The following is a 14,395-nucleotide window of genomic DNA, read 5'->3' on the forward strand; positions in this document are numbered from 1 at the left end:
AATTGAAGAAAATATTTACAAAACAAAAAATAAGCACTTAGAAAAGCATATCAGCACTTTTTTTTTGGATGCAAGTTTTAAATATCCAGCTGGACTCTTTCAATTCAAGTCAATAACATGAAGTTATGGGGTTCATTTGACTGAAACCTACGTGTTGACAATATTTACTGAGGTCTATATTCTCTATTCACTCAGCATGTGGCGTGTTGACCTCGGTCTCCTTTCCTTTCCCTCCAGGGCATTAGCTCAGACCAGTGCTTATAGAGCTGGGGCAAAGATCAGTTGGGGAAAACTGGAACAGTGGTGACTGAAATAGCCCATGAGAATTTAGTCAGATTACAGTAGAAGGGCATATAAAGTGATTTCTAAAAGAACGACCAAAGAAAATACCAACAGGCTATGAAAGCCTCATGATTCCTGAGTAGTAATAACATTGAGTACAGTAGTAATAACGTTAAGTACAGTTTGTAAACCAGCACTCCCTAGTAAGCTCAGTGTTTGACCTCTGAACCCTTTGGGCTCTTGGAAGCTAAAATTTTCCTCTAGCTTTTTTGAGGTTACTATGTTGGTCTTTGACTGTTGTTTACTTTTATAAGAAGAGATGCCACTCTCGACATGCCCAAGATATGTGGTGCTGATATAATCTGGTAGTAACAGAAGAGTTCTCTGTGTGCTTTGCAGGCACTCTGGACTGGGCTTGGGTAAATGCAGGGTAACAGAGCTTTTAGGCTTTGAGCCAACTTTGGCAACTGAAACTGATTCTGAAATTGATCATTATCAAGCCTTGACTCAATATAGTATGCTTTGTTATGTAATTTAGTATTCCTGGCTCTTTTCCTACTATAATATAACCTCTGGTATCCGATAAAGGTTCAAAACTGAACCAAGACTAAAAGATTCCAGCAATCTCAAAATGAAATTCATGCCTGTTCTCAGAACATATTGGTCTAAATCCAATTGTTAGTCTACCACTAAATCAGTGGGATTTACGTAACTATAGTAGACCCATTAAATCAGTGGGACTTACATAACTATAGCTGCCTTGGGTTTTTTCAAGGAGAAAGATGGGGTAAGAATATTTTAAATAAATAAATAAATAATGATCGGAACAGCCCGTCAGAACATCTGTGTGCCATCTGCCTTCTTTTCTGTGAAGCCTTTGGTATGACCCTGTAGTTCCTGTGATCAGCATGGAAATGGGGCCTGTTTGAAGGCCTAATTAAGTATAACTGAAGTAATCACACATTCTTTCCTGTTTGACCTTTTTCTCCACATCTTTTATTGTCCTTTAGTATATTCTGTGAATTTTGGATAGTTATCACTAAGGGACACTTGTGAAGTAATAATATTAAGGTGTATATTTAAGTCACTGGAGGCAGTGAAAACGACGTTCTGATTTATAGGTTAACATCAAACAAGATATTTATTCTTTACTGTTTCATTATGATCAAGTTTAAAATGCTACTTGTTCAACAAAAATCTCCAAACTTAGAAGAACCAGCAGTATTAGGCAGTTTAAGGATTTTGGAGCTCATCTGGCGTTGGTAGTTCTCTCTGCCCGATGTCATTGATCAGTGGCTGCACAAGTACAGACAGGAGGCATAGATTACAATGAAGGTTGTGCTTTGCCTCCCCCCAGCTGGCTTTACTCCAGACTTTGCCTCTGCTTTAGTTGGGCGTGTGCCTGTCTAGATCCATTTGGGAAACATGCGTGATTGCAGATAGTTTCAGTGTCATGGACCCAACACGTGCAGTGCTTGGGCTGGGTGGTGTTTGCAGGGTTGGCCTTAAGTTCTTAGTTTAGCTGCCTTTTAAGTTGATTATCGCGTTGGTCTTAATCTCAGCATTGTGAGGGTATAAATAGCATGGGTGCGAATGCTGGCAAGCGAATTAAAAACAACTGGAATTTTCTAGATGTGGCCCACTGCCTGTACTCCTGTTGACCAGTTGGGGTACTGCTGTTTTGTTTTTGTTTTTTTACCGAATGGGCATTTGTACTGCTAATTGCAATGCAAATATATTAAAAGCAGTGTGATCTCTGCCCAAGTGAACTGAGTTCAGTATTAGAAATATATGTATAACAGGTTGCAAAGATACAGATACAAGTGAGTGTTGGGTGGATTCAGCTAAAGTATTTTGCTGAAGACATGAGGAAGTATTTGAAAAGAGATTGGGTTCACTTAACAAATAAAAAAGAAAACCTATTTCAGACACAGTAACCTTGTCTATTATCTTACTCATATTGAACTGCTGGATAGTTCAGTAGTTTAGGTCTCTGGCTGCAGTCAGAGGTTGGGAGTTTGATTCCTCTACTGTGCCTCCTCAACAGGGTGTGGACTCAATAATCCATAAGGACCCTTCCAGTTCTGTAGTTCTAATATTATTATTTTTATTAATATTTCTCATTCCACTCCTTGCCACTCTTATCAAAACTGGAGCTTATACCTAGAACCTTTGTGCCTCAGCTTTCTCTTCATCTTTGGTTCTATGTAACCAAATATGCTCTTTTTCTTATTGTGACAGTTTAGGTTCCCATACCACCTGAAAATAGTTTTTATTTTCTTCAAAAAAATGCAAATAAATCAGGATAAGATTCCAAGTCTTGCTTTGACTGTCATATTGTTTCCTTAGTGCTGCTTCAAAAATTGCCTAGCAGGTAGATGACCCTCTGCAGTCAATTGTTACCATGTAGTCCTGTGCATGAGTCAGATTATGTATGGGTTTGGAGAAATTGGACTGGTCTCTGACAATGGTTTGGTTTCCTTTGTTGAACTTGTTTTAAGAACACATTTCTTGCTTCACTGGTGTTGCTAGTAGGACCGTGTCTTTATCATTCCAGTTCTTAGTATTATAACTCTTGTAGGCATCCTTCAGTCTCAAGAGACTATGGTAACGTGCTCTGAATAGAAGTCTTGGAACATATAAATCTTAATTATACGTACATAATTTGCCTTCTTTAATATGCTGCTTTCTGGTCTCAAATACATGGTCTCTATAGCTTCTCCCACTTTTATAGCACTTTTCTTTCCAAGCGCCCTTAGGGTGATGGTGAACGTTTGTTAACAGCCCTTTTACCTGCAAGCAGGGCGCGTCACAGCTCTTAATAGTGGAATGGTTTCTACGTGGCTGCTACGCTGCTGCTCCTACTTAAAGGTGGTCGCCTGTTGAGGCTGTCATGCTCTGTTCTTGTCTTGATGAGCTAAAGACAGCAGTTTGCTCCAAGGAGATAATCCTCTTAGTGCCAGTGTGGTAAATATACTTGCTGGCATGCATGCACTTGGATGCAAGCAGGCACACATACAACCAGTGGAGGCGTGTCTCTCCTACATTCTACACACGCTCACACCCTCTCCCTCCCATTCCCTGGGGCTGCCTGTCACCTGATCCTCCACCGCTTTCAGTTCTTTGTTTCCTGGCCTGGAAGAAAGTTTTGCCAGGAACATGCCTCAGTTCACAGTGACCAAGGTAGAAGATGATGAAAATGGAGAAGTGGAGGAAGGCGAGCAGAAAAGAGCCAGTACAGGGCAGATCTGGAAACCCAATGAGACTGTGGTGTCAGGTAAGATTTTTCTTTCCTGAAATGATAACACCTTTCCTTTTCCCCTGCTCTTCCCTCCACTCTGGATGGTTTCACTGGTGAAGAAATCTCAATTACTTGAGTCACAGGAAGCAACCTTCCGCCTCCTCTTTTTTGTTTATTGAGGGCTGTTTGTTTGTTTTATTTTGTTTCTGACTGTTATAATACCAGATTGTGTCTCGCCATGGTCCCTGTGTGCATTGGCACTCCCAACGTTTCCTTCACTTTCATTCCCATCCCTTCTACCTGCCCTAGAATAACCCATTGGCAGTCTCTTTACCCGAATTCTTTGGCTTAACCTTTTGTAGGGGCCTGACTGCTGAATTGAAACATCTATTTAATCAACTAGTTAAGAGCTCTGGGGCAGAGGCAGGTCTCTTGAGCTAAGCTTCCTGGTCTTGGAAGGGAATTGGACCCTTGCTGTTGTGACAGGCCACCCTGGAAGAGGAAAGGTGCCCAAAGCTAGGGAAGAATTGACTTACAGCAACCCCATGAATGAGTGATCTCCAAAAAGCCTGTCCTCAGCAGCCTTCTCAGCTCTTGCAAACTCAAGCCTGTGGCTTCCTTTAGGGAGTCAGTCCCTCTCATATTTGGTCTTCCTCTTTTCCTGCTGCCTCCCACCTTAAGCAGCATTATTGTCTTTTCCAGACAATCTTGCCTTCTCCTGATATATCCAAAGTAGGAGAGCCTCAGTTTCAGCATTTTTGCCTCCAGCGATCGTTCAGACTTGATTTGATCTAAGACCCGCTTGTTCGTCTTTCTGACAGTCTGGGGTATTTGTTAAATATAATATCTGTGAAACACTTTGTTCTCCTAGAGTGATGTAATATTTGACAGCAGACACCGTACATTTCTTATATTCTTCTCTACACTATAATGCCTATCTGCTCACCAATATTTGCTCTTTTGAAATTTGTTATGAACCATACCAAGAATATTGCAGAGTGACAATCTGCTGTTCCGGAGTGTTGACTAGTCATAGCTTCTTTTAGGATACTTCAATGTATTTTGCATCCTCACTGTTTCTTGCTCCTTCAAAGCAGCTGCTTGATATCTATGGTTATATCAGCTGCAAAGTACTGTTTTCATGTGGAGTGGAACTATAAATCTCTGGGCTCCAGTTAAGAATAGCTGTATCTGGGGTTATATCTATTCTTTGTTGTTATCTCAGCCATCCTATTCTCACCCAGGCTTTGCTATCTGCACGGTGAATCGTTACCCTGATATTAGTTCCACCAAGACCTTGGATTTGTTAAACTAATGTTTTTTTTCCTCAGGACTTTGTTCTTTGTTACTGCTGTTTTCATGATTGAAATCACTTTATACAGTATTTTCCTCGGGAAAGTCTCCTGTTGTTGGCCATGGCTTCAGCCACCTTACATACTATTCAGGATGATGAGAGAAAAGCATGTTACAATAAAAGGATGGAGTGGTGATGTAAAGACAACTTGCCTTTTTTTTGGTTATTTAGATACTAACAACTAAATTATAGAAATAATTTGTGTTCTCTTCAAATTGCCTCCTATTTATGGCAGTTGTGTAAATGAGTGACCTCCAGAATGTCTTGGTGCCCTGCTCAGGTCTTACTATTTCAAGACTGTAGGTTCCTTTAGGCAGGCAGTCCATCTCATATTTGGTCTTCCTCTTTTCCTGCTGCCTTCAACTTTTCCTAGCATTATTGTTTTTTCCAGCAAATCTTGCCTTCCCATGATATGCCAAAGTACTACAGCCACAGTTTTCTCAATTTTGCTTTAGAGAGTGTTCAGACATGATTTGATTTAGGACCCCCTTGTTCATCTTTATGATGTTTTAGGGTGTTCACAGAGCTCTCCTCCGACAGCATATTTCAAATACAATAAGTTATATTTTTTCCAGCAAGTCTTGTCTTCTCATGATGTGTCCAAAGTATGAAAGCCTCAGTTTTGTCATGACAAAACATTTTACTTCATTTTTCCCCTTTCAATGACCAAACAATGTAATACACTATTATTCCCATTCCAGAAACAGGAAATGGCAGCTAGGAGATAATTGATTTATCCGTTGCTTTATTTTCATCTGAGAATAAGAATTTGAGCTCAGCATAAAGCAAGACGCCTGTGTTCTGCTCTAGACTATGGAGGATGGAAACCTAGAAGTGTCACTGGCATGTGGACTTCTTCCTAGGTTATAAAGAACAGGTCTGGTTGGCTAGAGCAAATGGATTTGTAAGCTAAGGATTTCTTTATTATAGGTAAGAGAAGAAAATAAGATACGAGAAAACCTTGTGCGCTTCAATTCTCTTCCTTTTCCTAATGGCCACCTTAACAAGAAAGTAATCTATGCTAAAGACAGTTTTCCTTGTGTAGTAGCACTGCTGAATTTCCTCTTTGCCATTAAGCATACTCACATTGTCCACCGTTTCATGTAGGAAATGAAGAATCCACTGGGACGCTGAGAGCAGCAGTGCTACAGAGCTGCCAGCTGCATTACCGGATATTTGCTGTGCCCACGAAAATAATATTCAAGTTTTGTCAATAGCTCTAAGAATTAAAGGATACATCTTGCTTTTGCCAAGAACAGATGCTGCATTTGAGAGAGAGCTGGAATTACATGCATTTTATGGATATGGGTTGGGTAGTGAGGGGTAGGCAAAGACTTCGTATTACAGAGCAGCCTGGATAATTTAATTTCAGAGCTAACTGTGACCTAGCAACATTGATATCCAAGGCCTAGACTTTGGCATCCTGCTACTGTATCCCTGCCATTTTGTGTGTGTCTGATTCTACTTTTCTGCAGAAGGTCACATCAGATCATAGACTGATTGAGTTGGAAGGGCCTGTAAAGCCATCGAGTCCAAAGCAAGAACCCAAATCAAAGCAGATCTGACAGATGGTTCTCCAATTTTCCCTTAAATGCCTCGAGTGTTGGAGCGTTCACCACTTCCCGAGGTCATTGATTCCATTTTCATTCTGCTCCAACTGTTAAGATGTTTTCTCTGATATTCAGCCTAAATCTGATTTCCTGTAGCTTGAGCCCAATATTATGTGTTCAGCATCCGGGGATGATTGAGAAAAGATCCTGCCCCTTCTCTGATCCTACTATGGAAGGATCAGAGAAAAAAATAGCTAAGAGATGCACACTACCTGCTGTGTAGGTGAAAATGACAATCAAAAATACCTTCTGCACATACTTTCTAGGGAAAGAGCAATAATTTGGGAACACGAACAAGTGTAGGTGATTTTCAGTTCACTCCCTTACCTTGGATGTACCTTGAAAAACTCTTAGCCCCTGAATCTAGCAATCCTGTTGCCGTTACAGATTAATGCTGTAATTCTGTGCATAAACATGTTCTGAGGGCATCTTGCTTGGCAGCGCACCGTGAAACATTTGCATGGAAAAACAAGTGTTTCAGATTTATTCAAGGGCACATCTGTGTAGTCCGTGCTGTTTGGCGATGAGACCGTTTGGAGAGCTGACAGCAGAAAACTGCTAAGTGTAACTGCTTCAGGCCTTTCACTCTGAATCCTGGAATAGAATCCTGAATTGTAACAAGAAGCCTGCAGATCTCCTAGATTTAATGACACATTTTTATACCGGCAACATGACAGATCATAGCCCAAACCTTTTCTGTGGCCCCCAGAAATGCTGCCATAAAGAAGAATTTGCTAATCATCCTTCTGCTGATATGGTAGGGGAGAAAAAAATGAAGTCCAAGTCACACCGAGATAGTGGACAAACACAAACCTCCTAGTCGGAAATGCTTAAATCCTTTCAGCATCCACATAATCTCTGTTTATCCCTGGCCGTTTGAATGCTCTTTTGCCAACAATGAAAAGGGACAATTCTCTTTGTCTTGGTCACCGAGTGCAGACTCAACAGACAAAAAAAAATATTTCCATTGCTGGAAGCCAAATTTTGCCAAAGATAGCTAACAGGGTTGACATTCATGGGTTGGTGAATGGAAATGTTTTATTTGTGCTTGATCCATCACCAACAGGCCTTCACTTCCATAGTTCTCTTGAAAATCCGTTGTCTGTTCTGGTATTTCCCATATTTTCACTTGCAGACATCGTAGGCTGTGATGTATTTGATTCATCTTGCTGGGCTCCAGATAGACCAATGGGCTTCAGTCAGCACCCCCACTCTTCTCACTACCTGTGGCTGCCCCAGGAACAGGGGTTATATCATCAGCAGACTTCTGAATTTCTAGGCTCCAACGATGTGGAACGGGCACATGACTGTATTTTTGCCTTTTGAAGAAAACAAAATTCCTCTCTCTCCTCCTCAATAGATAGATAGATGTTAATATCTGCACCTCTTCTTTTAGACTATACTAGCTCCACCAACACACAAAACCATTGTAAGAATCAAGTATAAATTTAATTTTGTTAACAGTGGGCAAATAAAAATCTCAAAATAGTAAAAGTCAAACCATCTCTGTAATGAAATCAAGGTGTCAGCAGTGATGAAATACACTTACAGTCAACCCTCGACTTACAAACGGCTCTAGTTACAAACATTTCGACTTACAAACCACTCTGAAAGAAAAATATTGACTCGACTTGCACACTTAGATTCGAGTTACAAACCGAAAAAAACACATGGGACGAACCGAAAAGGGGGGGAAAAGTGAGAGAGGCATTCTGGCTTGCAAAGCCTGGGTCAATTAACACAACATGCTTTAAAACATGCTTTAAAATTGGCTTCGTTGAAAAAAAAAGATTTCAAAAGTGCTTTTAAAACTGTTCCCTGCCTCCCCCCTCCTTTCCTGAACTTTTCTTGACCTAAGAAAAAAACAAAAAAACATATCCCCCTCTAGTGGCAGAAAGCGGAATAGCAGCTTCCCATTAGTTTCTATGGACGGAAACGAGCAGATACGGATTAAATGGTTTTCAATGCATTCCTATGGGAAATGCAGATTCGACCTACGAACTTTTCGACTTACAAACTGCCTTCCAATACGGATTAAGTTTGTACGTCGAGACCCCACTGTATTAGGAGCACGCTTAGATTCCCAGAAGACTTTTTGAAAGAAATACTCTACGCCATATCCTTGAAACCTAGCCGTGAATGAGACTGAATGACTGTCTTAGGGAGTAAATTCCAGAACTGATTCTTCTTTAGGAATCGTCTATAGATTTGTCCAGAGTGGATTTGATTTAAGTCAAATTAATTTAAATCACAATTTACATTTTAAAAAATTGAATGTCTTTGATGATTCAAATAAAAATATTTTTTTTTATGATTTAAATTTTAAAATATTTATTTTTATCCACTCTGGATTTGTCTGTTATTTATGCTGCCATCTGTAAAGTACTCTGAGCACATAGATGGAAGTGCCCTCTCTTATACTGATTTGCCAATTCTTCCTTCTTTCAGAAATGAAATTTCAACCCTGTACTGTACTCATTTCTTATAAACCTTCAGTCCATATTGGATTACAGTCCTGATCCTCTCCAAGCAGGATGAGCCAATGGTCAGGGACTGTGGGAGTGGTGTACCACATATTAATGAAGCCTAGGTGTTCTGTGCTTCTCTTCCTATATAGCCAAAGCTTGCTTTATATCCAAATAGAAATAAGAAATCTTAATGTTTTTCTTCCCACTCTTAATTTATACAATTTGGAAGGACTTCAAATCTCCAGTTCTACCTCCCCACCCACATGCTTACTTATAAACTGGCACACCAAGGCGCCTTTTGTCTTAGAATGGGTAGTCAGTTTGATCTGGAGAAAATGAACACAAGTCCTCATGAAAAAAAAAACCTGGTTCACAAAGAAAAGATGAATCAGCATCCCTAAAGGGTTAGGGAGGAGGCGAGATGCTGCTGACCTTACTGGTTTCCCCCACCCCACACAAATGCTAAAAGGTTTGCATACCCTGAGCTTCTGCTTTATAGCAGTGGTTCCCAACCTCGGGTCCCCAGATGTTCTGGGACTGCAAATCTCACAAATCCTAGGCAACAGTGCTAGTGGTAAAGGCTTCTGGGAGTTTTAGTCCAGAACATCTGGGGACCCAAGTTTGGGAATCACTGCTTTACAGCCTGAACCATCTGACACCCCCCCCCAAAAAAAACACAGTATCCCTTTGAATTATGCAGTATTTTCAACTATATTTGGGAAGGAAAGAAAGAATGATGTTTGAAAGATCTTTGAATATTTTTACTCTCCCCCCCCCTTTAATCACAGCCCATTTTGGTTTTGAAACCTCTGCAGTCTTTTTCCCTTGTCAGTAGCAATTGATGGGGAGGAACGTAACTTTTTTTTTAATCACGGGGAGGTAGGAGGGAGATCACTTTATTCCCCCATTCTTCCTTTATTTTGCAGTTCATTTTCTTTCCCATCTGTTTCGTTTTTCAGATGTGAGTCAAACTTCCATCACAGGGGAACAGTATCAGCTCTTAGGTACAGTATTGCAAAGGGTTCGTGTGTGTGTTTTTGGAAGTGTGTGTATATCTGTGTTCTCGGTTGTTGAAGCGCTGTCTGACCTAAATCCAGTTGCTTGTCCCTGCCAAAATAGAGCCACTTGTTGACATACTTTTCAGCAGCTGATCTGATGGGTCTGCCCTAGGGTGGGACTGGCAGAAGACCAGTAAAGACGCTCAAGCAGCCCATTACCTGGAGCTACAGTACATCATTAGGCAGGGGAAAAATAATAATATTGTTTCTGTGTGATTTCCTAATACAGGAAATTGTGTGCAACATCCCCTGTCAAAGGCATAATTTTTTCATTGTATCCCTTTACTCTTTACTCCTCTGTGTTTGCTACAGCTTTGGGGGGAATATTATGGGGGTGGAAATTGAGACAGCATCAGTGAGAAGTTCAGAAATTGACAGGAGATGCTCCCATTTTAGTGGCTGCAGGTTGTTGCTTTGTCCCCACATTCTTTAAGAAAAAGCATATTGACCACTTCAAAAAGTAGTGTGGCTTCCTAGGACATATCTGACCCTAGGCTAGTACTGTACTGAACATAGCAGATACAGTAAGTATTTTCGAAGGCTTTCACGGCTGGGATCCGATGGTTGTTGTAAGTTTTTCAGGCTGTTTGGCTGTGTTCTGGTGGTTTTTCTTCCTAACGTTTTGCCAGTCTCTGTGGCCGGCATCTTCAGAGGACAGGAGTTAGAACTCTGTGTCGCACCAGAACACAGACAGAGTTCTAGCTCCTGTCCTTTGAAGATGCCGGCCACAGAGACTGGCAAAACGTTAGGAAGAAAAACCTCCAAAACACAGCCAAACAGCCTGAAAAATCTACAACAACCATAGTACAGTACCAAAAAAGCTTTTTTATATACAGTGGTGCCTCGTTTGACGATGTTAACTCGTTCTAGCGAAATCACTGTAGAGCGAAAACATTGTAAAGTGAAATAAAAAAGCCCATTGAAATGCATTGAAAACCGTTCAATGTGTTCCAATGGGCTGAATACCTGCTCGTCCAGCGAAGAGCCTCCATACGGCGGCCATTTCGGGCGACTATCTTGCAAAAAATGCCTCCTAAAAACAGCGGGGAGCCATTTTGAACAGCCGGCAGCCATTTTGAAAACCCGACGATCAGCTGTTTTGATTGTCGTAATGCGAAGAATCAGTTCCCTAAGCAGGGAACCGATCATCGCAAAGCAAAAAAACCCATTAAAACATTATTTTGCGATCGCAAAAACATTGTCGTGAAGCGGATTCGCCGTTATACGGGGTAATCGTTAAGCGGGGCACGACTGTATATAAAAGGATGGAAAAAATTTAAAGGTCATAATCATTCTGTATATAAAGTAAGACCAGCATGGAGAGGATGTTGCCCCCCCCAAAGGCAGTGAGTAGGGAAGAATATTTGGCAGGCCTTTATTTTATAAGCCATACATAGTGCAGAGCACAAGTTTTGCTTTCTAGGAAAACTTGCAGGCTGTTTAAAAGTCTGCTTTTGGATAGGCACACCTTCCTGGAAGGACTGTGCTCATGTTGGCTTTTGGTAGCATTTGAATTCAGTGATAATTCTTCTCACCATTCCACAGTGACAGTCCTTGGATTTCACCCATTTGGGAAAGTGAACCAAACCACCTGAGTGAGTTGAAGGAGAGCCCATGATCTTTCCAGAGATAAGGACTTTCCTCTATGTCAGCCTAGGATAACTGATTGTGCAAGTTGTAGCAAGATGGTTATCTTGAATATGTTGCAGTGAGAGTGTTCTCTAGACATAGTCAAATTCTTTGCTTTCTGTATACCAGGGAGATTAGGAATCCAGAGAAGCCTCACCTGATTTGTACAATATACTGTCTTCTGGTAGCAGAATTTAGGATGGTTGAACATAGGGTTTTGTATCTCCCTGGCATTCTAAAATAACTTTCATTTGTCTGTTTGCTATACACAACTGGCCTATACATACATACAGTACTGTCTTTCTCATGCATGGGGAGCCGCGTCTCTCAAGTGACATCATCCCTTTTGTTCTAGCATCTAGATCAGGGGTGTCCAAACTTTCACTTTCCCTGGGCCACATTAGAAGATGAAAATTTGGTTTGGGCTGGACATAAATTTGGTTTGGGCCACATGGGGGGGGCAGCCCTAGCCATCCTCCGCAGCCCCGCTCCAAGCGCGCTTACTGGCAGCTGCGATCTCAGACAGCAGAGGCTGCCAGCTTCGACTCTGGTGGCTTTATGGGGCCGGGAGGGAGTCCACCTATTGACGGGGACGGCACAATGCAGTCACGCAGCCCCCCTCCCCTCCCGCTCCTTCCTTCCTTCCTTCCCTCTCTCCCCCCCTACCATTGTGACGTGCCCTAGCTGCATTCTAGCCGCAAGTGCCGGCAATGTAACTTAAAACTTTGGAATTTCTTTAAAAATAAAAAATTGCACTGGGTCGCATTATGAGCCGACCTGGGCCGCATGTGGCCCTCGGGCCGCAGGTTGGACAAGCCTGATCTCGATGTTGAGGGGGAACAGGGTGGGGTGTTAATCCAGCCCAGGCATGTGGCCAGATTTGATGCCTCAAGGTTTTTGGGTAGGGCACGGAGAAAATGCTGTCTTTGTTTGGTTGGGGCCAAGCCTTTTTCTAAGTTACCTGCATTTAAAAGAACACCCAGCCCTACCCAGAATCTCTTTGTGCATCTGCATCTTCTGGGTATGAGTAAAGATGGGAGACAATGTTAATTCACACAGAATCATCCCTTATATTGTTTTGTTGTTGCATCCATTGATTGTTAACTGCCCGGAATAGTGCTTTGCACTCATGAGGCAGTATAAAAACTTAAGAAAGACAAACAGACAGAAAGATGTTTTTGGTTTGAAAACTGGGTGCCAGATATCTGAGGTTCTCTTTACGGATCTCTGAATGGGATGTGATGGGGTTAAAGGGGGAATTAGTAATTTGGAGTGCAAGAAGGGATTATTTATGATTTTGTCAAGCTCAACCGACTTGTTGCTTTCCGTAAAAAATTCAATAAAGAATGTTGGGGTGTTTTTCTTTTACAAATCTTATCCTTAGGGTTAGTATGTCTAGTTTCTAACCTTTGTGATTACTGAAAATGTTAGATTAAAACCAAATTGAGAAAGAACTGTGACCAAATAAAAAGCAACCAAGCTTGATTATCCTTCTTAAATTCTAGATTTTAAAAATACAAACAGATGTTCACAACTCCAAAGGTGCAGATACAGGGGTAGTGACTAGAGATGGAGGTATTCGTATACAAATATCCCTGCACAGGTGGCGCTAACGAGAGTCCAGCCCCATGGGACCGGACGGTCCACTCACCGATCCGCCACAGACGGCACGATGCTACAAATGGCTCGGCAGTGCACAATCCACTTGCGACTCCTGGCAGGAGGACAAGCCTTACTGCAAGGTCGAAGAGTGGCGAGCGGATTGTGCACTGAGGAGCCATTTGTAGAATCCCGCCGTCCATGGTGGATTGGTGAGTGGACTGTCTGGCCCCATGGGGCTGGACTGTCGTTAATGCCGCCTGTGCGAGGATATTGGTATATGAATACCCCCATCTCTAGTAGTGGCCAGTGGATTCTTCTTGCTAGATGTGGTCGACTCTTCTTCCCCTGAGCAGCCTCTCTCTCTTGTTGTAGATCCTGGGCACAAGAAAGATCCTCATGCCTATCTCAACAACATTAACTACGAAGATGGCGATGAATTCTTTGACAAAAATTTGGCACTCTTTGAGGTAAGGTCATCTTCCTGTTGTCTGGAATTGCTCTCTCTGCCTCCCATTCTCCCTCCTTCTCTAACCCTGGCTGTGTAGGTTGCCACCTGTCCTTATGCCATCATAATATTCTAGTGTGATTGCTTTCTCATTTCTTCTGTCTAAAGCTAAATGCACAAAAAAAGTGCAGGGGCATGAAATAGATGTGATACATTAACCTATGTATCATATGAATTTTTTTCCCCTTTTCCTCTCGGAGAATAACTGTCACCACTACAAAGGCAGACCTGATAGTGTAAAAGCACATTTCAGTGATTTTTTTTAGAAGGGAAGAGGAATAAAAATTCAGCAGGATTTTTTTTTTGCTAAAAAAAATTAATAGATTTCAGTGCCCTGCATCTTTAATGACGACAACGATGATGAGTGATCAAGTTGGTTCCAACTTAGGCTGACCCTTTTCAGGGTTTTCTAGGTATGGGATACTCAGGTGTGTTTTACTGTTCCCTTCTTCCAGGGGTGCTGTGAAACTGCAACTTGTTCAGTGCCACACAGGCTGGCTTTTTCTCCTGGAAGGCACCGGGGGGGGGGGGGGAATGGAGCTCCCAACCTCTCCCTCTGTAACCAGGTTTCCAAATCACTGAGTTGAAACTATCATTTCCTCCTTATAATTAGATTGAAGCCAAAGAAGCACTTCTGGTTGCAAAT

At 41.8% G+C, this 14,395-nt stretch overlaps 1 protein-coding gene across 6 annotated transcripts in view; it reads left to right on the top strand.

Annotated features, from left to right (window-relative positions):
• The window catches only part of SLC12A6 (solute carrier family 12 member 6), a 50,549-nt gene that overhangs the window by 21,527 nt on the left and 14,627 nt on the right, over positions 1 to 14,395 (top strand). For 2 of the 6 annotated variants that reach the window (XM_072976952.2, XM_072976954.2), the window contains exons 3-4: positions 9,915 to 9,959; positions 13,617 to 13,711. In XM_072976952.2, coding sequence (XP_072833053.2) covers positions 9,915 to 9,959; positions 13,617 to 13,711 — 140 coding nt within the window. Of the gene's footprint in view, positions 1 to 3,175; positions 3,560 to 9,914; positions 9,960 to 13,616; positions 13,712 to 14,395 lie in introns of those variants that run through there. The other 4 variants (XM_072976953.2, XM_072976956.2, XM_072976955.2 and 1 more) reach the window with 3 other exon arrangements.

The sequence above is a fragment of the Pogona vitticeps genome, chromosome 6 (genome assembly GCF_051106095.1).
Source record: "Pogona vitticeps strain Pit_001003342236 chromosome 6, PviZW2.1, whole genome shotgun sequence".
In the NCBI taxonomy this organism is placed as follows: Eukaryota; Metazoa; Chordata; class Lepidosauria; order Squamata; family Agamidae; genus Pogona; species Pogona vitticeps.